General features: G+C 43.7%; 1 protein-coding gene across 2 annotated transcripts in view; it reads left to right on the forward strand.

Moving 5' to 3' along the window:
- The window catches only part of LOC143331561 (formin), a 51,053-nt gene that overhangs the window by 31,238 nt on the left and 2,993 nt on the right, over positions 1-16,822 (forward strand). For both annotated transcript variants that reach the window (XM_076748572.1, XM_076748571.1), the window contains 5 exons: positions 48-107; positions 199-319; positions 6,504-6,596; positions 11,334-11,385; positions 15,929-16,078. In XM_076748572.1, coding sequence (XP_076604687.1) covers positions 48-107; positions 199-319; positions 6,504-6,596; positions 11,334-11,385; positions 15,929-16,078 — 476 coding nt within the window. The remainder of the gene's footprint in view (positions 1-47; positions 108-198; positions 320-6,503; positions 6,597-11,333; positions 11,386-15,928; positions 16,079-16,822) is intronic.

Consider the following 16,822-nt stretch of genomic DNA (forward strand, 5'->3'; position numbering starts at 1 on the left):
AATTTCCTGAGAAGTATGATCTTAATCATCAGCTGTTTCTTCCTCAGGACAACCACATGAATCTGGTGGATTATGTTGTTTTATACTATCTGCGTAACTTTGATAAGGTATGGTACTGTCAATCACATTCACAGTTGTACACTTTTAAAATATCTGTTTTTTAACACTGATATTTTTATGTTTGCTCCACTGTCCCAGCACGCCGGCACAGACAAGAGTGTATTTCCTCTTTTGGAGCCTCAGGATTTCTTCCAGGCTGCTCAGGTGAAGTTTGAGGACCTCACCAAGGACATGCGGAAGCTGAAGAAAGATCTGACTGGTAGGACGTTGCCCTGTCATATAAGTACATTCATTTCCACTGTAGGCATCCAGGCTTAAACTGCACACTACATTGCATTTTATTGCTTGGGTCATCTTTGTTTCAAAGTAAATCACTCACTGTGTCTACCCGTCTACCTGCCCTGTGCAGAGAGGTTTGTGGGTGTATTCAGGACCTTGGCTGGCCTGAGCTGGCTTTTCCCAGTTTTCTAAATATTGCCTCTTGTGTCATCGTAATACCACAACCTCTCCTGTTTCAGGTCCAATGACAGAACAGCTCACCAAAGAAGCATCTGTATTTCTTTCCTCTAGAGCACTTAAAAAAGCAGGAGTAAAACCCAAGCATCAGTGATAATCGATGGATAAAAAAAAAAGTCATCGTGGGCGCAGAGCCTTTCCATCAGCCAGCCAGCCAGTCAGTCTTGGCCAGGGCCATGGGGAGGTTAAAGGCGATGCCCCCCAGTGCCCCTGATGTCTGTGGTTATTTAAATCATCCAATAATACGGCATATGAAAGCAATTAGATATGCTCCGCAGCTCTCCCCTACGTTTTTTAGATCGCTGTTAAAGCCCTCTCCTCTCTGACCCGGGGGAAAAATACAAAGAGTCTACTAAAGTACCCAGACCCACCTCAAGCTGTCACTCATTTATTAGGAAAAATGGAAGACCTGAAGACAATAAATGCAGCATAAGGGCCCTCGTATTTGATCTCTGCTGCAGCGCAGTCTGGCACAGTAGTCCTTGAGGGTATTAGCATCACAGGGCGAGCACTGAATTCTGGATGTTTGGTGAGCTCCACCTCTGACTCCCACCATTTTTATCCTCTCCAGCCGCCAGGAATAAATATTTATGCCTGGCTATTATAAACCAGCCTTAAGAAAGCAAGTGGTCTTAATTATGAAGCTAACACAGATCACTTCCCTCCACACTGTGAATTGCATCGGACGCGGAGAGGCTAACCGGCTTTCACACTTTGGCTCGCTCACTCTGCTTGACTGAGACGAGCGAGGCTGTCTGCCCCTCACCTGATCCTGAGGTGGCGACTGCAGTGTCTTGCCCTCCGGGCTCGGGTCAAAGGTCAGGAGACTTGGTTCTAGCAGTCAGACATTCATGTCTCCTCGCTTGTTTTGTCTGTGTGTGTCAATGAATGGCTCTGTCATGCAAATCTCATTTAAATTGGCACATGATTGCAGACATAATGGCACTTTGTTCCTTTGCTACGTGCGTGTGTGCAGCATCTAGTCATTGGTGATGCTCAGGAGCAGGTCACCGTCCGGCTTGTGCAGAAACATGATCCTCTTTTGATGGGGCTTCCTGTTTGGGGAGAGGGTGATGACCTCTTTTTGCGCTCCTCTCAGGGAGAGAGTGACGAGTGGTTTGAACCTACTGTAGGACTCTCTGCTCCCATAAAGACAAATACCTTCGATTCTTTTTCTGTCATGTATATAGTGCAGTTAGCTCTGGAACCCAGAACCCCAACCAAAGTTTCTCTTTAAATCACAAGGAGTTGCCGCTACGACTTGGAAGATTAGCAGTTTCAGACCAAAGAGTGTCTGCGTAAAGATCCCTTTACCTGCCGTGTAATTGGACTGGACAGCGAGGCAGGGACGCTACCAAATGAAATAGGATCAAATAAAAAGAAACAGTCAGAGCTCATTTGCTGCTCAGGGGAGTTTAGTGTTTCACAGAAGGCCTGGCCCAGGTTAGGCATTCATCACTGTGGCAAATCAGACAGTGTCCTGATTTTAAATGGCCTTTAATGTCAGGTTCAGGCAGGGCCTTTAGCCTGAGCCCTGTTTTACGACGGAGGCTCTGCTCGGAACGGCGTGTGTGAAGTCAGCGCGCTGAAGTACAGTCACCAGACCAAGTAAGACAAAAGCAATGCCAAATTTTGAGGTGCTGGTTGCAAATGGCAATTCAAGAAAAGTCAGAAGCGAGCACACTTTAATTCATCTTACTTATGAATCAAATCCGTCCACATTTCATAAAAATGTTAATCAAAACATTTTTTAGTTGACAGTACAACGTGATATAGACGACTCACTTATTAAGCTTCTATTAATAGATTCTATGAATAAGAGATTCTCTCATGAGGCAGCAACAAAGTGATTTTGATGCTCCCTGCATCCAAATTTTATGCTCCACCTCACTTTCTAAGTCATTCCTGGTGTTTCTGCCTGTCAGCACTGTATCCTCCTGCAAAAATTTAGACGGGTTAGAGTTTGATAGAAATTTGTTGATTTATGACGACTGTAAATGGGAGAGTGTGTCTCACCTTTCCCCACAGAGGCAGCCCCCTGGCTGGCCTCAGCAAGGGGGAAACAGGAGGCTTCATCCCATAGAAAGAGGCGATGGAAGTCTGACAGTCTACTGGGTTTGGGGATAATTCAGGATCAGTGAGGGAATTCCCTGTTCCAGGTATAAATAAGTAGAATATTTTAGGACCAGAGCACTGCACTGGTTTAACCTCTCTTGAAAGCTAAAAAAGTCAAATATTTTCCAAAGATTTCATTCAACAATCTTTTTTTTTTAAATATTTTATTTCTTTTGTATTTAATTATACAACAGGGCTGAAGAGATTCACAATCTGATTTAACAAACAGATATTTGTAGAACTTGAAAAATGTAACAAATTATTGCATTTGTTGGATCTGTAGTTCAGCTGCCAACCAATCATTTATAACAATGATGTGCAAATATACATCTACATCTATCTATCTATCTATCTATCTATCTATCTATATCTATAGATATAGATAGATAGATAGATATAGATATCGATATCTATCTATATATCTATAGATATAGATATATAGATATCGATATATAGATATAGATAGATATATAGATATATATATATATATACTGTCCTGTGTATTATTATAGTTTCATTAGTATAGTTTACTCACTCAGTGTTTAATAATGGTCCAGAGCTGCAGAGACAGTCTGAGACAGAAACATTCATCAAGCAGACAGACTCGCCCCCTCGTCTTGTGGCTCCCCCTCCACCGTTGAAGCATTTTCTCTCGTCCACACACACAGTCGTGCATTGTCTTGCTGCGCTGTGAGTTCCTGGTAGCTGCAGTGGGGGCTCTTGCTTGCTGCGGTAAAATCATAAGTATATATTGGCATCAAAGTCACCCATTTTGCAGAACCACACAGGGTAACTCCTGGAGCAGAAGTCTGGCTTTCTTGTTTGTTTTTCTTCCCGCTAACTCCCCCACAGCTTGTTGTCATGTTACCTCACATTACGCAAGAGCAAGTCAACTCCCATTCGGTAATGATGGATCAGGCAGCGATTCCTCTGGAGATATAGATGCATGTTTGTAAGTGTTGAGCGCCTCGGGATGTCAGCTCAGATCCAGTCAGTTTATTCCCACCGTGTGGCCTGCTGTGCCTGTGGCTGGATGTGTTGCACATGGAGGCTCAGATCTGACTGAGGAAAGTGCTCATTTCTTCTGGTTTTGCTCGTTTAACACAGACCATAAAAACACTTGTTAATCAATATGTCATGTCCATCAGGTCGCTGGGTTTACAAATGACAAATATGATAGAGAATACATTCATGCCCCCAGTTCCAAAGATAGAAGTGCTCTAAAGATGGCTGCTGTGGTCCCATCATGATCCTGTCTGTCTGTCTGTGGTGGGAAGCTTGTCCTCTGTGGCTTCATGACTGGACAGAGAGCATGATGGGACAAACTGTGCCACCAGCTGCTGAGGGTCAGCGCTGTAGTGCAGTTGTTGGTGTCAGTTCTGCTTTGTGTTTCCTCACTGGTCTCAAACAGTGTCACTGTGACAGTTAACAGTAAGTGTGATACAGTATGTGTTAGTAAAAGTGATTTTTGTCAGCATAGATATATGTTTTTAATCATATATTGGATTATACCTATGTCCTTCTTATCTGACAAATTTAATTGTTCATTTTGATATCTCTATATATTGATATATTTTTTTAGAACTTAATTTCTAATTTGAACAACTTACAGGTTTGACAATTTGACAAGCAGTGTTACCAAATCATGTAGGTGTAATAGTTAGTCCTAATATTAACACAACATATCTGTTGTCCTTTTTAAAATTTTAAGTCTTTGATTTTCCTTTAATTCTAAATTTTTTTAGACATAAGTTTTGTAATTATACTTTAAGATCAAAGGCTGCTTAGAAAGTAGTTTAAGGTATCTAAATGTTACAACTGATTATATAATCACTTCTTTGAGTCTTTGTAGAAAGATCCATGAGCTCGAGTCCTTGATTAAATTATTTGCATTGAGTCAGAAAAAGACACTTGGTCCAAGAAATGCATAAAACAAAAAGTGTGCCAAACAAAACAATGGCTTGTGAACCCACATGAACTAAGGACACAATTTTTGTTTTATTTTTGAGAGGTTTTTTTTTTTTTTTTTTTTCTCCATACTTCTGCAGCCCATCAAAGCCACATAAAAGAATCTGCACAAATCCTTGAATACACACATTTAATTCATACCTTATTTTAAAACGCTTGATTTTAAAATACCTTTTCGAGAATGTAAGACATAAAAACACGAGAGAACAACTGCAACTTTCTCCTTTTGCTGAATCTGATTTCTCTTGATTTGTCCCATCAAAGTTTGTGGGAATGTTGGTGCAGAACAGCAACACATCAGCATTCACTGCTCCATTAACACACATTTTGCCTTATTTGTGATCAATGGAGGCTTTTTCAAGAAAAGGCCCTTCAGGTGTTTTGTCTCGCCTGATTCATGGTGTAAGTCATTTACTTGCAGGAGAATCCTCCATTTGAATGCACCATTCCTGTTAAAAAATGTATTATCACTCCAAGACAATCTCTCAAACACAAGCTTTTAGTTTTCATTCTTTACAGCTGCTGTGTTTTTGTGGGCTTCCTCCTTGTGGCCTTTGCTGTCTGGACCACATTTGGAAGAGAGCCGCCTTTAAATTGTAGACTTGCTGTTTTGAACACTGTTTTAATGGGTCCTTTTGAGTTGGGGGATTTCTGGTAAGGAAACGTGGTTTGTCCAAACAGGATATTTTGGTTGTCATGTTTGTATGGTTGCTGATTTCTGTTTCTTATTTTGATAACTGCTGGCTCTCACCATCCACAAAGTGTCCTGGAATCCAGACTGTGAGGCTGTAGCTAGTTACGCTTCAGTTTTAATGCTCAGACGTCGTGTTTCCTGTCTGATTTATTAAGACAGCCAATGAATAAAAGATGTAATAGACTGAGTTTACAGAGCTACAGGTGCATGCAAACACATGAGAGCCAAACTCGAACCAAAAAGCTGCGACACAGTGAAGTGAGACGGCGGCCAGACCTGTTAATGCTCTTGTTGTGTTGCAGAACTACTTAGCTATGCAGTCATAAGCAAGTGAAGGTATTTATTGCGGCCATTAATGACTTACAGGTTTGAAGAATGTGCCAAAGTTCTTTCACCAGGCGTCTGTGTGCGCACAGTAACCCAGGCTTACAGTTGAGAGGAAATGGGGAAGGTTCGGCTGGAACACGCTCAGTCACGGCTGTTTCCTCTGAGCTCGTGTGAGTTGGGTCATTTGGCACCGCACGGAAAACCCGTCCACAAACAGCAAACACATCTGCTGCACTCACATGTACAATATTAAGACATCAGAAACAGCAACAACACGTAAATCAACAGTCAAGTGTTACTGATTTGTAAACCACGAGATGCTCTGCAGCCATAGCATCAGCTGAAACGGGGTGGATCGAGGGAAAAAGAGACGAAGTAACTGAAATAAAACTGAAGTTTCACGTGAATGCACTTTAAGTGAAATGAAATTTCCTTTTCAATGATTGTGTTAAAGCCGGTTTCGTCCCTCCCGTCCGTTGCTGTTCGATTTTCAGTTTGTTTTAAAAAGGAAAGTGTGGAAGGAGGAAGACAGTTACAGAAAAAGAATTTGATAACAATATAGAGTATACTTGTGGTTTTTTGGAAATAAAATAGAAAGTTTTATTCGTTAGCCTGTTAGTCCAGACTTGTTTCCTGTGATCTTGTCTTTCACCTCACCACATCCTGATGAACCTGATTTCCCAGTGTTTAACGACACCATGTTCTTAATGCATTTTTAATTATTTTCTCTGTCTGACTGACTTGTTCCTCCACTCCCTTTGCTAAGAGGCATTTCTGCTTGTTATACAATTTCCTCCTTTCTCTTTTCTGCTCTCTCTGTCAGCTTGTGAGAAGGACGTGCAAAAGGTGTGTGCTGACTCATCAGAGGAACACCTCCAGCCCTTTAAGGAGAAGATGGAAGGATTTATCTCTGCCGGTGAGTCGAGCTACGATTTTTAACTGTGGCAGAACTGGAGGCACAGAAGCATCATGGGAAACTTGTTTCTTTACACAAAAGGTTTGTTGGTTGTAAATGTGTGTCATTTTTCACTCTCTTCACTTTGCAGTTTTGCTTTTTTAATTCAACATTTATGGAAAGAAGTAGCTAATATTTAGAAGATGAACATCATGCACACAGGAATTGGTGCACATGATGCAGAAAACAAGACGGCACAGAAACAACTCAACAGTGACGCTTGAGCACCAAAAGACCAAATAAAACTTAAAATAGGAAAATCTTGGATTACCACAAAGTGTATTAAATCACTTATTTTTACATACGCTGCCCCAATACACACACACGCCGCATGTGTAACCTTTATGTGTAGTCTTTCACTGACTGTAATCACAAAATATTTTCCACCCCTCAGATAATTACAGTCATGTCAGTCAAGAGGAGGCATAAGTAGTTTCATCATCTTCCACTCCTCCCAAATCATGCGCAGTGATGCATTCAAGTTCTCGCCGATATCTGCCCTCCGTCCAGCTCATGAGCTGGCCTGCCTCCACGTAAAGTTGTGAAGGACCCAGCAGAGAATCCTCAGTGTCTTCAAAGATGAAACACTCGTTTGGGCAGAGGATTTACAGCCAAGGCAGATTGTCATGAAAGCGAGCTTACGGAGCTAGAAAAGCCCCGTTTTTACCCAGACACACAGCACGGGACCTTTTAAAAAGAGGAAGGTATAATTATGTTTTTTTGCCATGTCAGACAGACAGCTGGGTGGTGCAGAATCTGCCTTTTAGTGTGTGCGTGTGTGTGTGTGTGTTTTTGTTCTTGCTGGGAGAGGGCGTCTCGGTGTGCTGTAAGACAGCGTGAGGACAGGAGTCTACAGGCCTGTAGAAGGGATCACATTGCCTCTAACATGGTTCTCATGTACTCTCGGCTGTCATAAAGCTGGCGGGACATCTCTGGCTGCGGCCTTGTAAAGACTGGCCGGCCTCAGTGGATCAGGCCCGGGGACCACCGGGATGGGAGCACAGCTTCCCCGACACACTTCGAACATCTCGCCGTGTGTCCCCTTTCTGACCCAGACACTGATCCTGCTCTCTTCCTTCCCATCCTACATTATAGTAATAGTAGCTAGCAGTTGTCCCTTCCAACCCTCATTACTTTTCTTCTGCAGGAAGCAAGCGGTTGAGTGTAAGAATGTAGTGCTTGTGTTGGTTAATTAATGAAGGTGACCGTGTACACATTTCCCTGAGTTATGGCGCTCTTATCATTAAAGTGATGGCCCACGCCGGCTATTAGACACCCATATGCTGCTCTACGTTTGATTCACTGAAGCTTTATTATACACAAACCTTCCTCTGCATCCGAGCGAACGCCATTAAGGCTTCTTAGTTTGCCGCAGATGGCTCCATCTCTTTCTCCCGCTGTCATATCACTTGATTCAGTTGTGCCTGGATAACAGTAAATGTGGTCAGTCAGCCAGTTTCGAATCCACATGCTTGCTCTCTGTCCTGAGGGTTTTCTGTTGATGCACTGGGCAGGAATCCTGACGCATGTAGGGTCTGATTTGATATCAGAAGACAGGCATTTCAAGAGGATGAACTGTCTTTGTGCCTCCACTGTTTTCCATCAGCGTATCGTACACTAATATGGTCAACAACTTAAACCACACAACAACCAAGATGGTCCTCTGTTGAAGGTTTAAATGTACTAAAGCACCACAAACAAAAGTCTGTTCACCTCCATTGTATTGGCATGTAGGCAGAAATCTGATAAGCAGATATCTCCAAAAAATAAGCTGCCTGCATGGCTGGATACCACTAGAGGCAAGTGACAAAATATGTTTTTTGTAATTTGGCTGAAACAACCCTTTAAGTACAAGGACTAATGTTTTGATGTCTCTGCTGAAACATCTTTTCCAAGTCTTAGCAATGAGCAAAGTGTGGCTCTCACACAAGGACGAGACTTCATTAAAGTGCTAATTGCCTGCGTTACTTCACAGAGTGGTGAAACAATAGACTCATATCATAAAGAGGCAGATGAGGTATCTCACAGGGAGATTGGAGCCATATGTTTGTGTGCAGAGTGAAAGTTTGTGGGAAGTTGCATTACAGTTCCTGAAATGATGTTTATTATTGCAAGTCTGTACTCTTGAAAGAGAAATGTGCCGTGGCAGTGTTCCAGTTCGTTTATCCACCTTAACTCCATCCAGAGTGCTCTGTATCACAGAATATTTGAGCGCTTTTGAAACCACCGTGGTTGCCACTGGCTACAAAATGGCATCGTTTTTTGCGACGGCACATCTTGAACATAAACTTTCCAGTGGAATACTTGTAAACCTCTCTTTCATAAACAGAATTCCTCGAGCTGTGTTGCCCGTGCGTTCGGAGGAGCGCTGTGCACTCATCGTTCGTGATGATTCCATGACTTCAAAAGGCAAAACAGAGCAACAGCTCTCACATCAAAGCGCATCTGAGGCTCTTAAACTCTGACTCATCAGCAAATGAGTGAATTTCTCACTCAGGTAAATGCTCAAGAGGCTGACCGCAGATGCATGTGTTTGACACATGATTTTCAGATATTGAAATGAACCAGGAAGAAACCGCATTGGGAAACTCATCATTAGAGGCCTCAGAGTACTGTGAAGTATAACTTCTTACTGTGAATCGACAGATGAAACCTTTGTGCTGAGAGTTGTGTTTCTGAGTTGCACTGACCCATAACCCAGCCTGTGGAGGAGCTCGCAGCAGGGCCTGCAGCTGAACCCAAACGCCCCACGCTCTGCCTCTTAAACTTGCCTGTGTGATCTCTCCCAGATCTAACAGGGAATACCTCCGAGACCCAGTGATCCATTCTCTTGTAAGGCCGTTCCTCCGCTTGTCCCGTTGCTGTTTTTGCTCTGTTTTTTTTTTGTTTTTTTTTAGCCAAGTCCTCCCTACCTTCCAAAATCTTTGTTCTTGTAATATATACGTTCAGTTGATTTGATCTCATTCACTGATTTCCTGCCTTTGTACAGAAAATCTTTCCTGTAATCTATTTCTCTCTCGAGACACACGACCCTCTTAGTCAGAATGATTCCCTGAGGGTCATTACAAAAAAAAAAAGATCAGGCCGTGGTGCTTTCAACATCTAATCAACCACCTTTTTGTTTCCCTTTTTTAATAGGAGCTCTTTGAAACCTCTGGGGATACTGTGACGGGCATATTTTTCGCGTTGAACATGAGCCACGTCTAATTGAAAACAAATTCCTGCTTTTAATCTCAGCTTGTGCGAGTCTCATTCCACCATCTCTCTTAGGAAATACCTGTGTATCATCACATCCGAGCACTTTCTTTGTTGTCAGTGAGTCAGACCCCAGTAACCAAAATTCCACTTGTTCAGATGACCCGGAGTTACGTCGACCAAGTAGAATTTGTGGAAAGCGACTGTCCAACGAGCCTGTTTTTGATGAAGTCTTTGAGATGTGTCTGTGCTCAGATGGAGAGGTGATGTGGGGAAACAGAGGGATGCTTTGTGGAGATCCTCACGGCCCCCAGCATCCCTCTCACACTGCTCCCCATCTCTTTGTTATCTAGCTGCTAGGTGTAGCTGCAGTTTGGAAAAGTGTGTCAGAGTTTTAAAGCCCTAATTTATTGTCCCTCTCAGCATGCACATCTCATAACTTTCTAGTTAGCGACTACTGGTTTCATGTTTACACGGCGAGGAGAGGAAGAGAAACTTCACACATCCTCTCTCTCTCTCTCTCTCTCTCTCTCTCTCTCTCTCTCTCTCTCTCTCTCTCCCAGCCTGTCGGCTCCTGTGCCACCTCTGCACAGTCGCACCAGAGGGGTACCTCAGGCGCCAGCCTGACCCCCACTGAGACTAACGCCATTGGTCACGGCCCCTCTGCTCTTCCCCCACCTCCTCCCTCTATCCCAGACATGGCCACAACCTCCCTTCATTAGGTGTACCTCAGGCCCCTTGCCCACATACATGTAAAAAGAAAAAAAAAAAAAAAAAGTAAAAGTAAAGGGGTGGTTGGTCGGAGGCTTAAGCTCACCTTCTCCCAAAAGACCCCCAAACCTGCCTTTGAACAATTTTTTGGAGACTTCCCGCTCTTAAATCTTCAAGTAGGAAAGGTCCCCCATCATTGTAAAAAGGATGAATCTGGAAAAATGCAATAAATCTGAGATCACAGGCACTCTCTGGCCCTAGATAAATTCTTGCACCTCGGCCTGGCCCGCCGCACACATCTGCCTTGCATTTAGACACTTTTACATGGCAGGAGTCCACAAGAGCCTCCAGTTCCCAAGCCTCTCTGCTCAACCCTGCGCCCCTGCTTCAGCTCTGCTCACAACACGCACATGTATGTCGACACACACGCACGCGCACACACACACACACACACACACACCACCACTCCCCAGTCCCAAGCACGGGCTCACACTCCCATGCGTCAACACATAGAAGCACGTCAAACTTTACAATGTGCTTAACTGTGACTTGGATAACATGCTCGCTCCGTCAGTGACATCTCAAGCCAGAGCCCTCCTTCTTCTTTTCTCCTCAACTGGCAACTCTGAGGGTGGCTAATGAACACAGCGCCCCCCTCTGGACTCTGCCTGTGCTCTGGGATCGGTTCTCAGTGACCGTCAGTGGAAAATAAAGGTCAAGAAAAGACCCATAATCTGCGCCATGATTCATCTTAATCCAATATTTTCTTCCTCTTTTTTTTGTTTTTTACAGCTCAAAAGGAGCACTCAGCTGAAGAGGACCGACTCAGTGCAGCACAGAAAAGGTAGGAGACCAACCTGAATGACCACGAGCTGAGATGTATTTAAAATAATGAATGAAAGGTCACATTTTGAGAGAAAATATTTATTGTTTAAGATTTTTGCGTTAAGAGTTGCAAATGGCATATATTGGTGTTGAGTTATTTAGTATGCGTCACATAGATAACGTAGCTGGTATCTGATAGCACTAACCCGTCTTATTTGTACACTTAGACACAGTTATTGGCACCAGCTGAAAAGGCTTCTGCCTTGTTGAGAAATTCTGAAACTGCAAGCCGACGTTGGCCAGACGGGGACTGTTGGATGAGATTTATTTTCACAGATTAAGCTTCATTTTATACATGCAATATTTTAAGTATTTATACACCTGTACTCACTTGTAGGCCATTTGTAATTTGTCTTAAAGGCAAGTAAACGAGACGCCTACACTCACCTGAAACAGCAGTGGATTTCTACGCACTCTTTGCTTGCAGCATACTGTACTTTAAGCCTGAACGCTTTGTGCTTCCTCCCTTGCAGTTCCTATCATTCTTATCTGCCATGTTTTGTGCAGAAGACTCCCAAGAGTTTTCTGGGAGGCATCTGATTTATAGGCGCAAGACACACTGGCAGCCGCTGCGCTCGCTGTCCGAGTGAAAATCATATCTGGAACATTTCATATTGGAAAAAGATGGCGGAGCAGACAAACAAAGCAAATAGATTATTTTTGCCTTGTTTGGATAGAGAGCAGAATTGTTTGCTTTATATCGTAACGCTCCCACTTCCAAAATAAATCATGAACGCACATAAAGGAGAAAGTGAAAGATGCCGGACGCAGGAAAATGGAGACTGTAAACAATTAGGAAGTTGATTGCTTTGGACAAAACTATAACTCAGTGAATGGTTCCAAACTGTTCTGTTTCATGTTCCTGTGTTTAAGCCAAAAGAATCGCTGAGGGACTACTGCACCTCTCGCTCTCTGTCCTGGCCCCTCACCCCCGCCCTCGCCATATAGTTATATTTCTATCCCCTGAACTGGACTGACGTGTGTGTGTGTGTGTGTGTGTGTGTGTCTCCACCCTCTTGTGCATGAGTGACACCACTGTAATGAAGGCGTTGAACTTGGAGGGGAATATTGATCAAAAGGGCCCCGCAGCTGACAGCACCTTTGCCTTTAATGAAGTTTTCCTTTAATTTCATCTAAAGAGGGGGCTGGTTGACTGGCGCTAGGTGGAGCAGGAGGGAGGCGCAGGAGGGTGGGGGCTCTTTCTCAGGTTCCCACAGAGCCACCTCGTAAAAGTGACACACTGTTGATGAATATGGGCGTCAGCGGGCTCACTGGGCCCTGGGTGGGCTCTCACATCTGCGCTGGATGAGGGATCCTCGCACAAACGCGCACAGCAGCAGCAGTGGCCGCACTTTATGGCTCAGTGTTAATAAAGGAAATAGACAACACATCCTTAGTGCCACCTAATGCCTCAGCCTCATGCGGAGTCAGTGAGTTTAGACGCCAGTGAGTCAAAGTCAACCAGTGAGCAGGACTGGGTGATATCAATCTGCATCAGGATACTGACCGGAGTCAGGGTCGGTTCCAAAAAACTAACCCTTATTGTTATTGATTAGTCTGGTTGGTCTATAAAATGTGAGAAATTAGAGAAAAATGTCAGTCAGTTTCCAGAGACGCTTCACATTCATTTTAAATGCGGAAGAATTCAAATTGAAAAATGACTTTAAGAATTAATCGATTATCAGAATAGTTGCCGACTAATAGGCTTCTGTCAGTCAACAGACCAGTTAACTGTTTCAGCTCTGGTTTGTGGTGCTGAAAGTTGGAATTGAATGTCTGTTCAGACTCATTCTCTTCCAACGTTGTTAAAAATTTGGATTTTTGATTATATAAATAAAATGGCTTCACTGTTTGAGCAGACAAATGAATTCAGATATAAATTGGATTTTGGTCATTTTAAGACAGAGTTCTTGTGTGGCTGCTCGTTACTTTTTCCTTTTGGGTTTTTTGCAAGTAAAAAAGAAGTGATTGAAAAAAGCAATGTCTTAGTGTAGGTATGAAAACTCAGGTATTACATTGGCACTACTATCAAATATATATAACCCTAATTTTAGCCATTAGCAGCTCAAGCTCCTCTCAGGCTTAATAACTTCTCTAGTGCCATCATGAGGTCAAACTTTTAATCATCACATTATACTTTATGACCAAACATCAGCAAGGCTGATAACATTCCCATCAGCCTCTGCTGTGCTTTGTGTTTAGTGCTAATTAAGAAATGTTAGAATGCAAACATGGGAAACAAAGATGTGAACATATTAAAATTTGACCTGCTAAACATCAACATGTTAGCACTGTCACTGTGTTGCAATGCTGGTGTTAGCATTTAGCTCAAAGCACAGCCTCGCATAGCTGCTAGCGTGGCTCTGAATACCAGTATTGATACATAACAAACGTTTATGGCAAATGTGCAATCACACATGAAATAATGTAGTTGGTGTTAGTGCAGTGACTATATGCATTGCATCAGACCATATCTTTTTACACAGTTTTGCTAATTTAGTTTCATTTTAATCACTATTTGTTCAGTATTGTTCATTTTGGACAAAACTGTTTGAGCTGACATTTTTATTAAGCTTAGTTGTAAAACACCAGAATCATCGAAATGAGAATTATATCTATACCAAGCTCATTTGTGGTTGTTTTTAAGTTTTTGTAACAAAGCTATTTGGGCCGTGTGGTTCATCCATGGCTCTTCCTGATGCCTTTTCCTCAACATGCAGCCCTAATTTGGCTGCTACATGTTTGGGTTCCACTGAGGTTTTCTGGTTCTGTCCTCAGTTCCGTCTCATTAAGTTCACTTCTCCCACATCATGCTCAATTTCACTTGGCCCAACTGCCTCCTCTACAGTCACCATGCAGTTATGGTTTCATAGATGCCAGTTGGTATATCATTCTGCTCGGGTATTGTGTGACGACAATGGCACAAAATGACGCTTCGCCTCTGCTGAATCAGCCAACAACATGGAGTTTACTTCTAGAATCTTTTGACTGGGGAAACAAAGGAATGCAGAGTTGCCTGTCCAAATATTTCCCTCATTCTCACGGCTGCTCATGGTTTTGTAATGGGTCTTTTTTTTTTTATAGCTGTCAGTGAGGAATGCCGGCTGTGGGTGCCGCAGTAAACCCTCTCACGGCAATGGCATCATAGCATGGATTACAGAAGTGTGTGTTTGTGTGCATGTGTGTATGAGCGTAATTGCTCGCAAACGAACAAAGGTCTGCTTGATTTTGTTTATGTCTCGTAGGTATACTCGCATGTGTGAATGTTTTTGCATCTGTTTTGAGTGAAGGATTGTGTATCTGCTTGTTGCATATGCTCAGGAGGGCAAAAAGCACTGTTGCTTGATTTGTGCACGCTTTGACATGATGACCCAGGGTCAGCAGAGGAGCTGACGGAGAAGAGACCCCGTTCATCATGCCAGACCAGGCCGGCTGCAACAAAGCTACCCGGGACGGTCTGTTTGGCGAATCTAAACATCCCAGAGCCTGTGATTTCTTTTGTAGCGTACAGGATGATCTACAGCGCTCTCCTTTTTTGTGAGAATCCCAGCAAAATGACGCATCACTGGGAAATGGGAAGCAGGCTCACTCAGAAGCCTCTTTTTTTTTTCCAGCTTTTAGCTGGCCGTCTGGGCAGCATATTGCACCATTCCACTCCGAATGAACATGTCTTAGATTAGCGTCGCAAAAAGTCACCTAGCATCTGGAGGTCAGAGCCTATCTGGGTGTCAATGGGACAGGGAGCATCCCTTGAATCATCGCCCCCCTTTATCAACCCTTTGACAGGCAGGGCTAGAAAATGTCTTTCATGTTTGGGTTAGGGAGGGAATCTGAAGCAGCAGGCTGCTTTTCATGCCTTGTGTGTGCTGCTGAGAACCTTGCAAAGACTTCAGATTTGGTTACAAATGAATTGCATGGAGGAGCTGGCCTACGACGGTGCCGCAGTCTGTCCCAGCGAACAGAAAATCTGTTTGTGTCCCTCCATCTTTTTTCTGTGTGCACACCTTCCACACATCTTTGATTGGCAGTAAATATGTTCCTGGAGCTGTAGGAGTGTGTGTGCATGTGTTGGTGCATGCGGTGCTGTGTCTGGAGGAGCGGCAGCCTGTTCTTGGCTGTCTCCATCTCCTCTGGCAGTGTTTCCCCTGCAGGCTGTGGAGGTCAATGTGATAATGGAGCCACCGCTACTGACTCTCCCCCGTGGCCCAGCAGGGTGGACACTCTCCTTCCAGCTCTGTTTCTCACCTCTCCGTCTGACTCGACATCCATCATTTTCTGTGTGTGCTGTCTGTGTGTTTGACAGCTTTTTTACCCTCTTTTTCACTGATTTTTCTGCACACCTCAGCTTCCTCGTACTGTTTGACCTCGCTGTTTCCAACTTTGACTTGTAAATCTAGAGTAGTTCTCTGCAGCACACGTTTGTTTATGTCTGAGAGTATTTATTAGTGTTTATATGTGACAAGACAACACTATTTGTCCCTCTGTTTTGTTTTCGCCTACAGTTTCCAGAGCATGGTGAACTACTTTGGGGTGAAGCCAAAGTCTGGGGAGAACGACGTGGCCCCGAGCTACGTTTTCATGCTTTGGTATGAGTTTTGCAACGACTTCAAGAATACCTGGATACGACAAAGCAAGAATATCTCCAAGGAGAGGTGAGTTGGATTCTGGTGGGGATGTTCAATTTCTTAATTTCTCTGTCAAAGACACATGAAGACTTTTTGGGAGGAGTACTACAGCATAATGTCCTCTGTGGTTCTGGTGGGAGCTTTCTAAAGTTTGAAAGACATGTGCATGTATGAGGCAGAAAGGTTCAAGCTAAAGATGCAGTTGTGTTGCGTCATGAGAAATGTAGGAAAATATCCAAAAATGACTTGTTTCTCAGTCAGTGGATGTATCCAAACCCTGCAAAACACAAACTTAGCTCCCAAACTGAGGTTTAAGTATGTCATCTTCTTGTCTCTGTTTCCTTCAGATAGGTGTTCAGCAGCCTTGAGATATTGTGTCAAATTAGCACTAATTGCTAGCTAGCTTGAAATTAAAGCGGAGAAGAAGGCCGTCAAAGATGAGGCAAACAGGACTAGCCCAGGCCTCGGCCCTCCGTCTGAAGGACTGGGGCCTGAATTTATGACGCTTCCTCTGACCTGAGGCGTCGTGTTGGGGGGGCATTCCACTGAGGGGACAGCAGACCCTCCTGGCGGCCGCCTGGCTTTATTAGCAAGTGGACGGGGGCCTGTGGCCGTTAAAGGCAGCACGTTATGGGAGAACTGATAAACACTATAATGATGCTGGACATTCAGCCCAAAGGGCAGCAGCGCCGCACGAGCAGAGATGACAACAAGACTGCAGTGAGAGAGGCCGTTCGTTACTGTCCACACAAACAGCATGGTCCGTTTTGG

The sequence above is a fragment of the Chaetodon auriga genome, chromosome 14 (assembly GCF_051107435.1).
Source record: "Chaetodon auriga isolate fChaAug3 chromosome 14, fChaAug3.hap1, whole genome shotgun sequence".
NCBI classification, from domain to species: Eukaryota; Metazoa; Chordata; class Actinopteri; order Chaetodontiformes; family Chaetodontidae; genus Chaetodon; species Chaetodon auriga.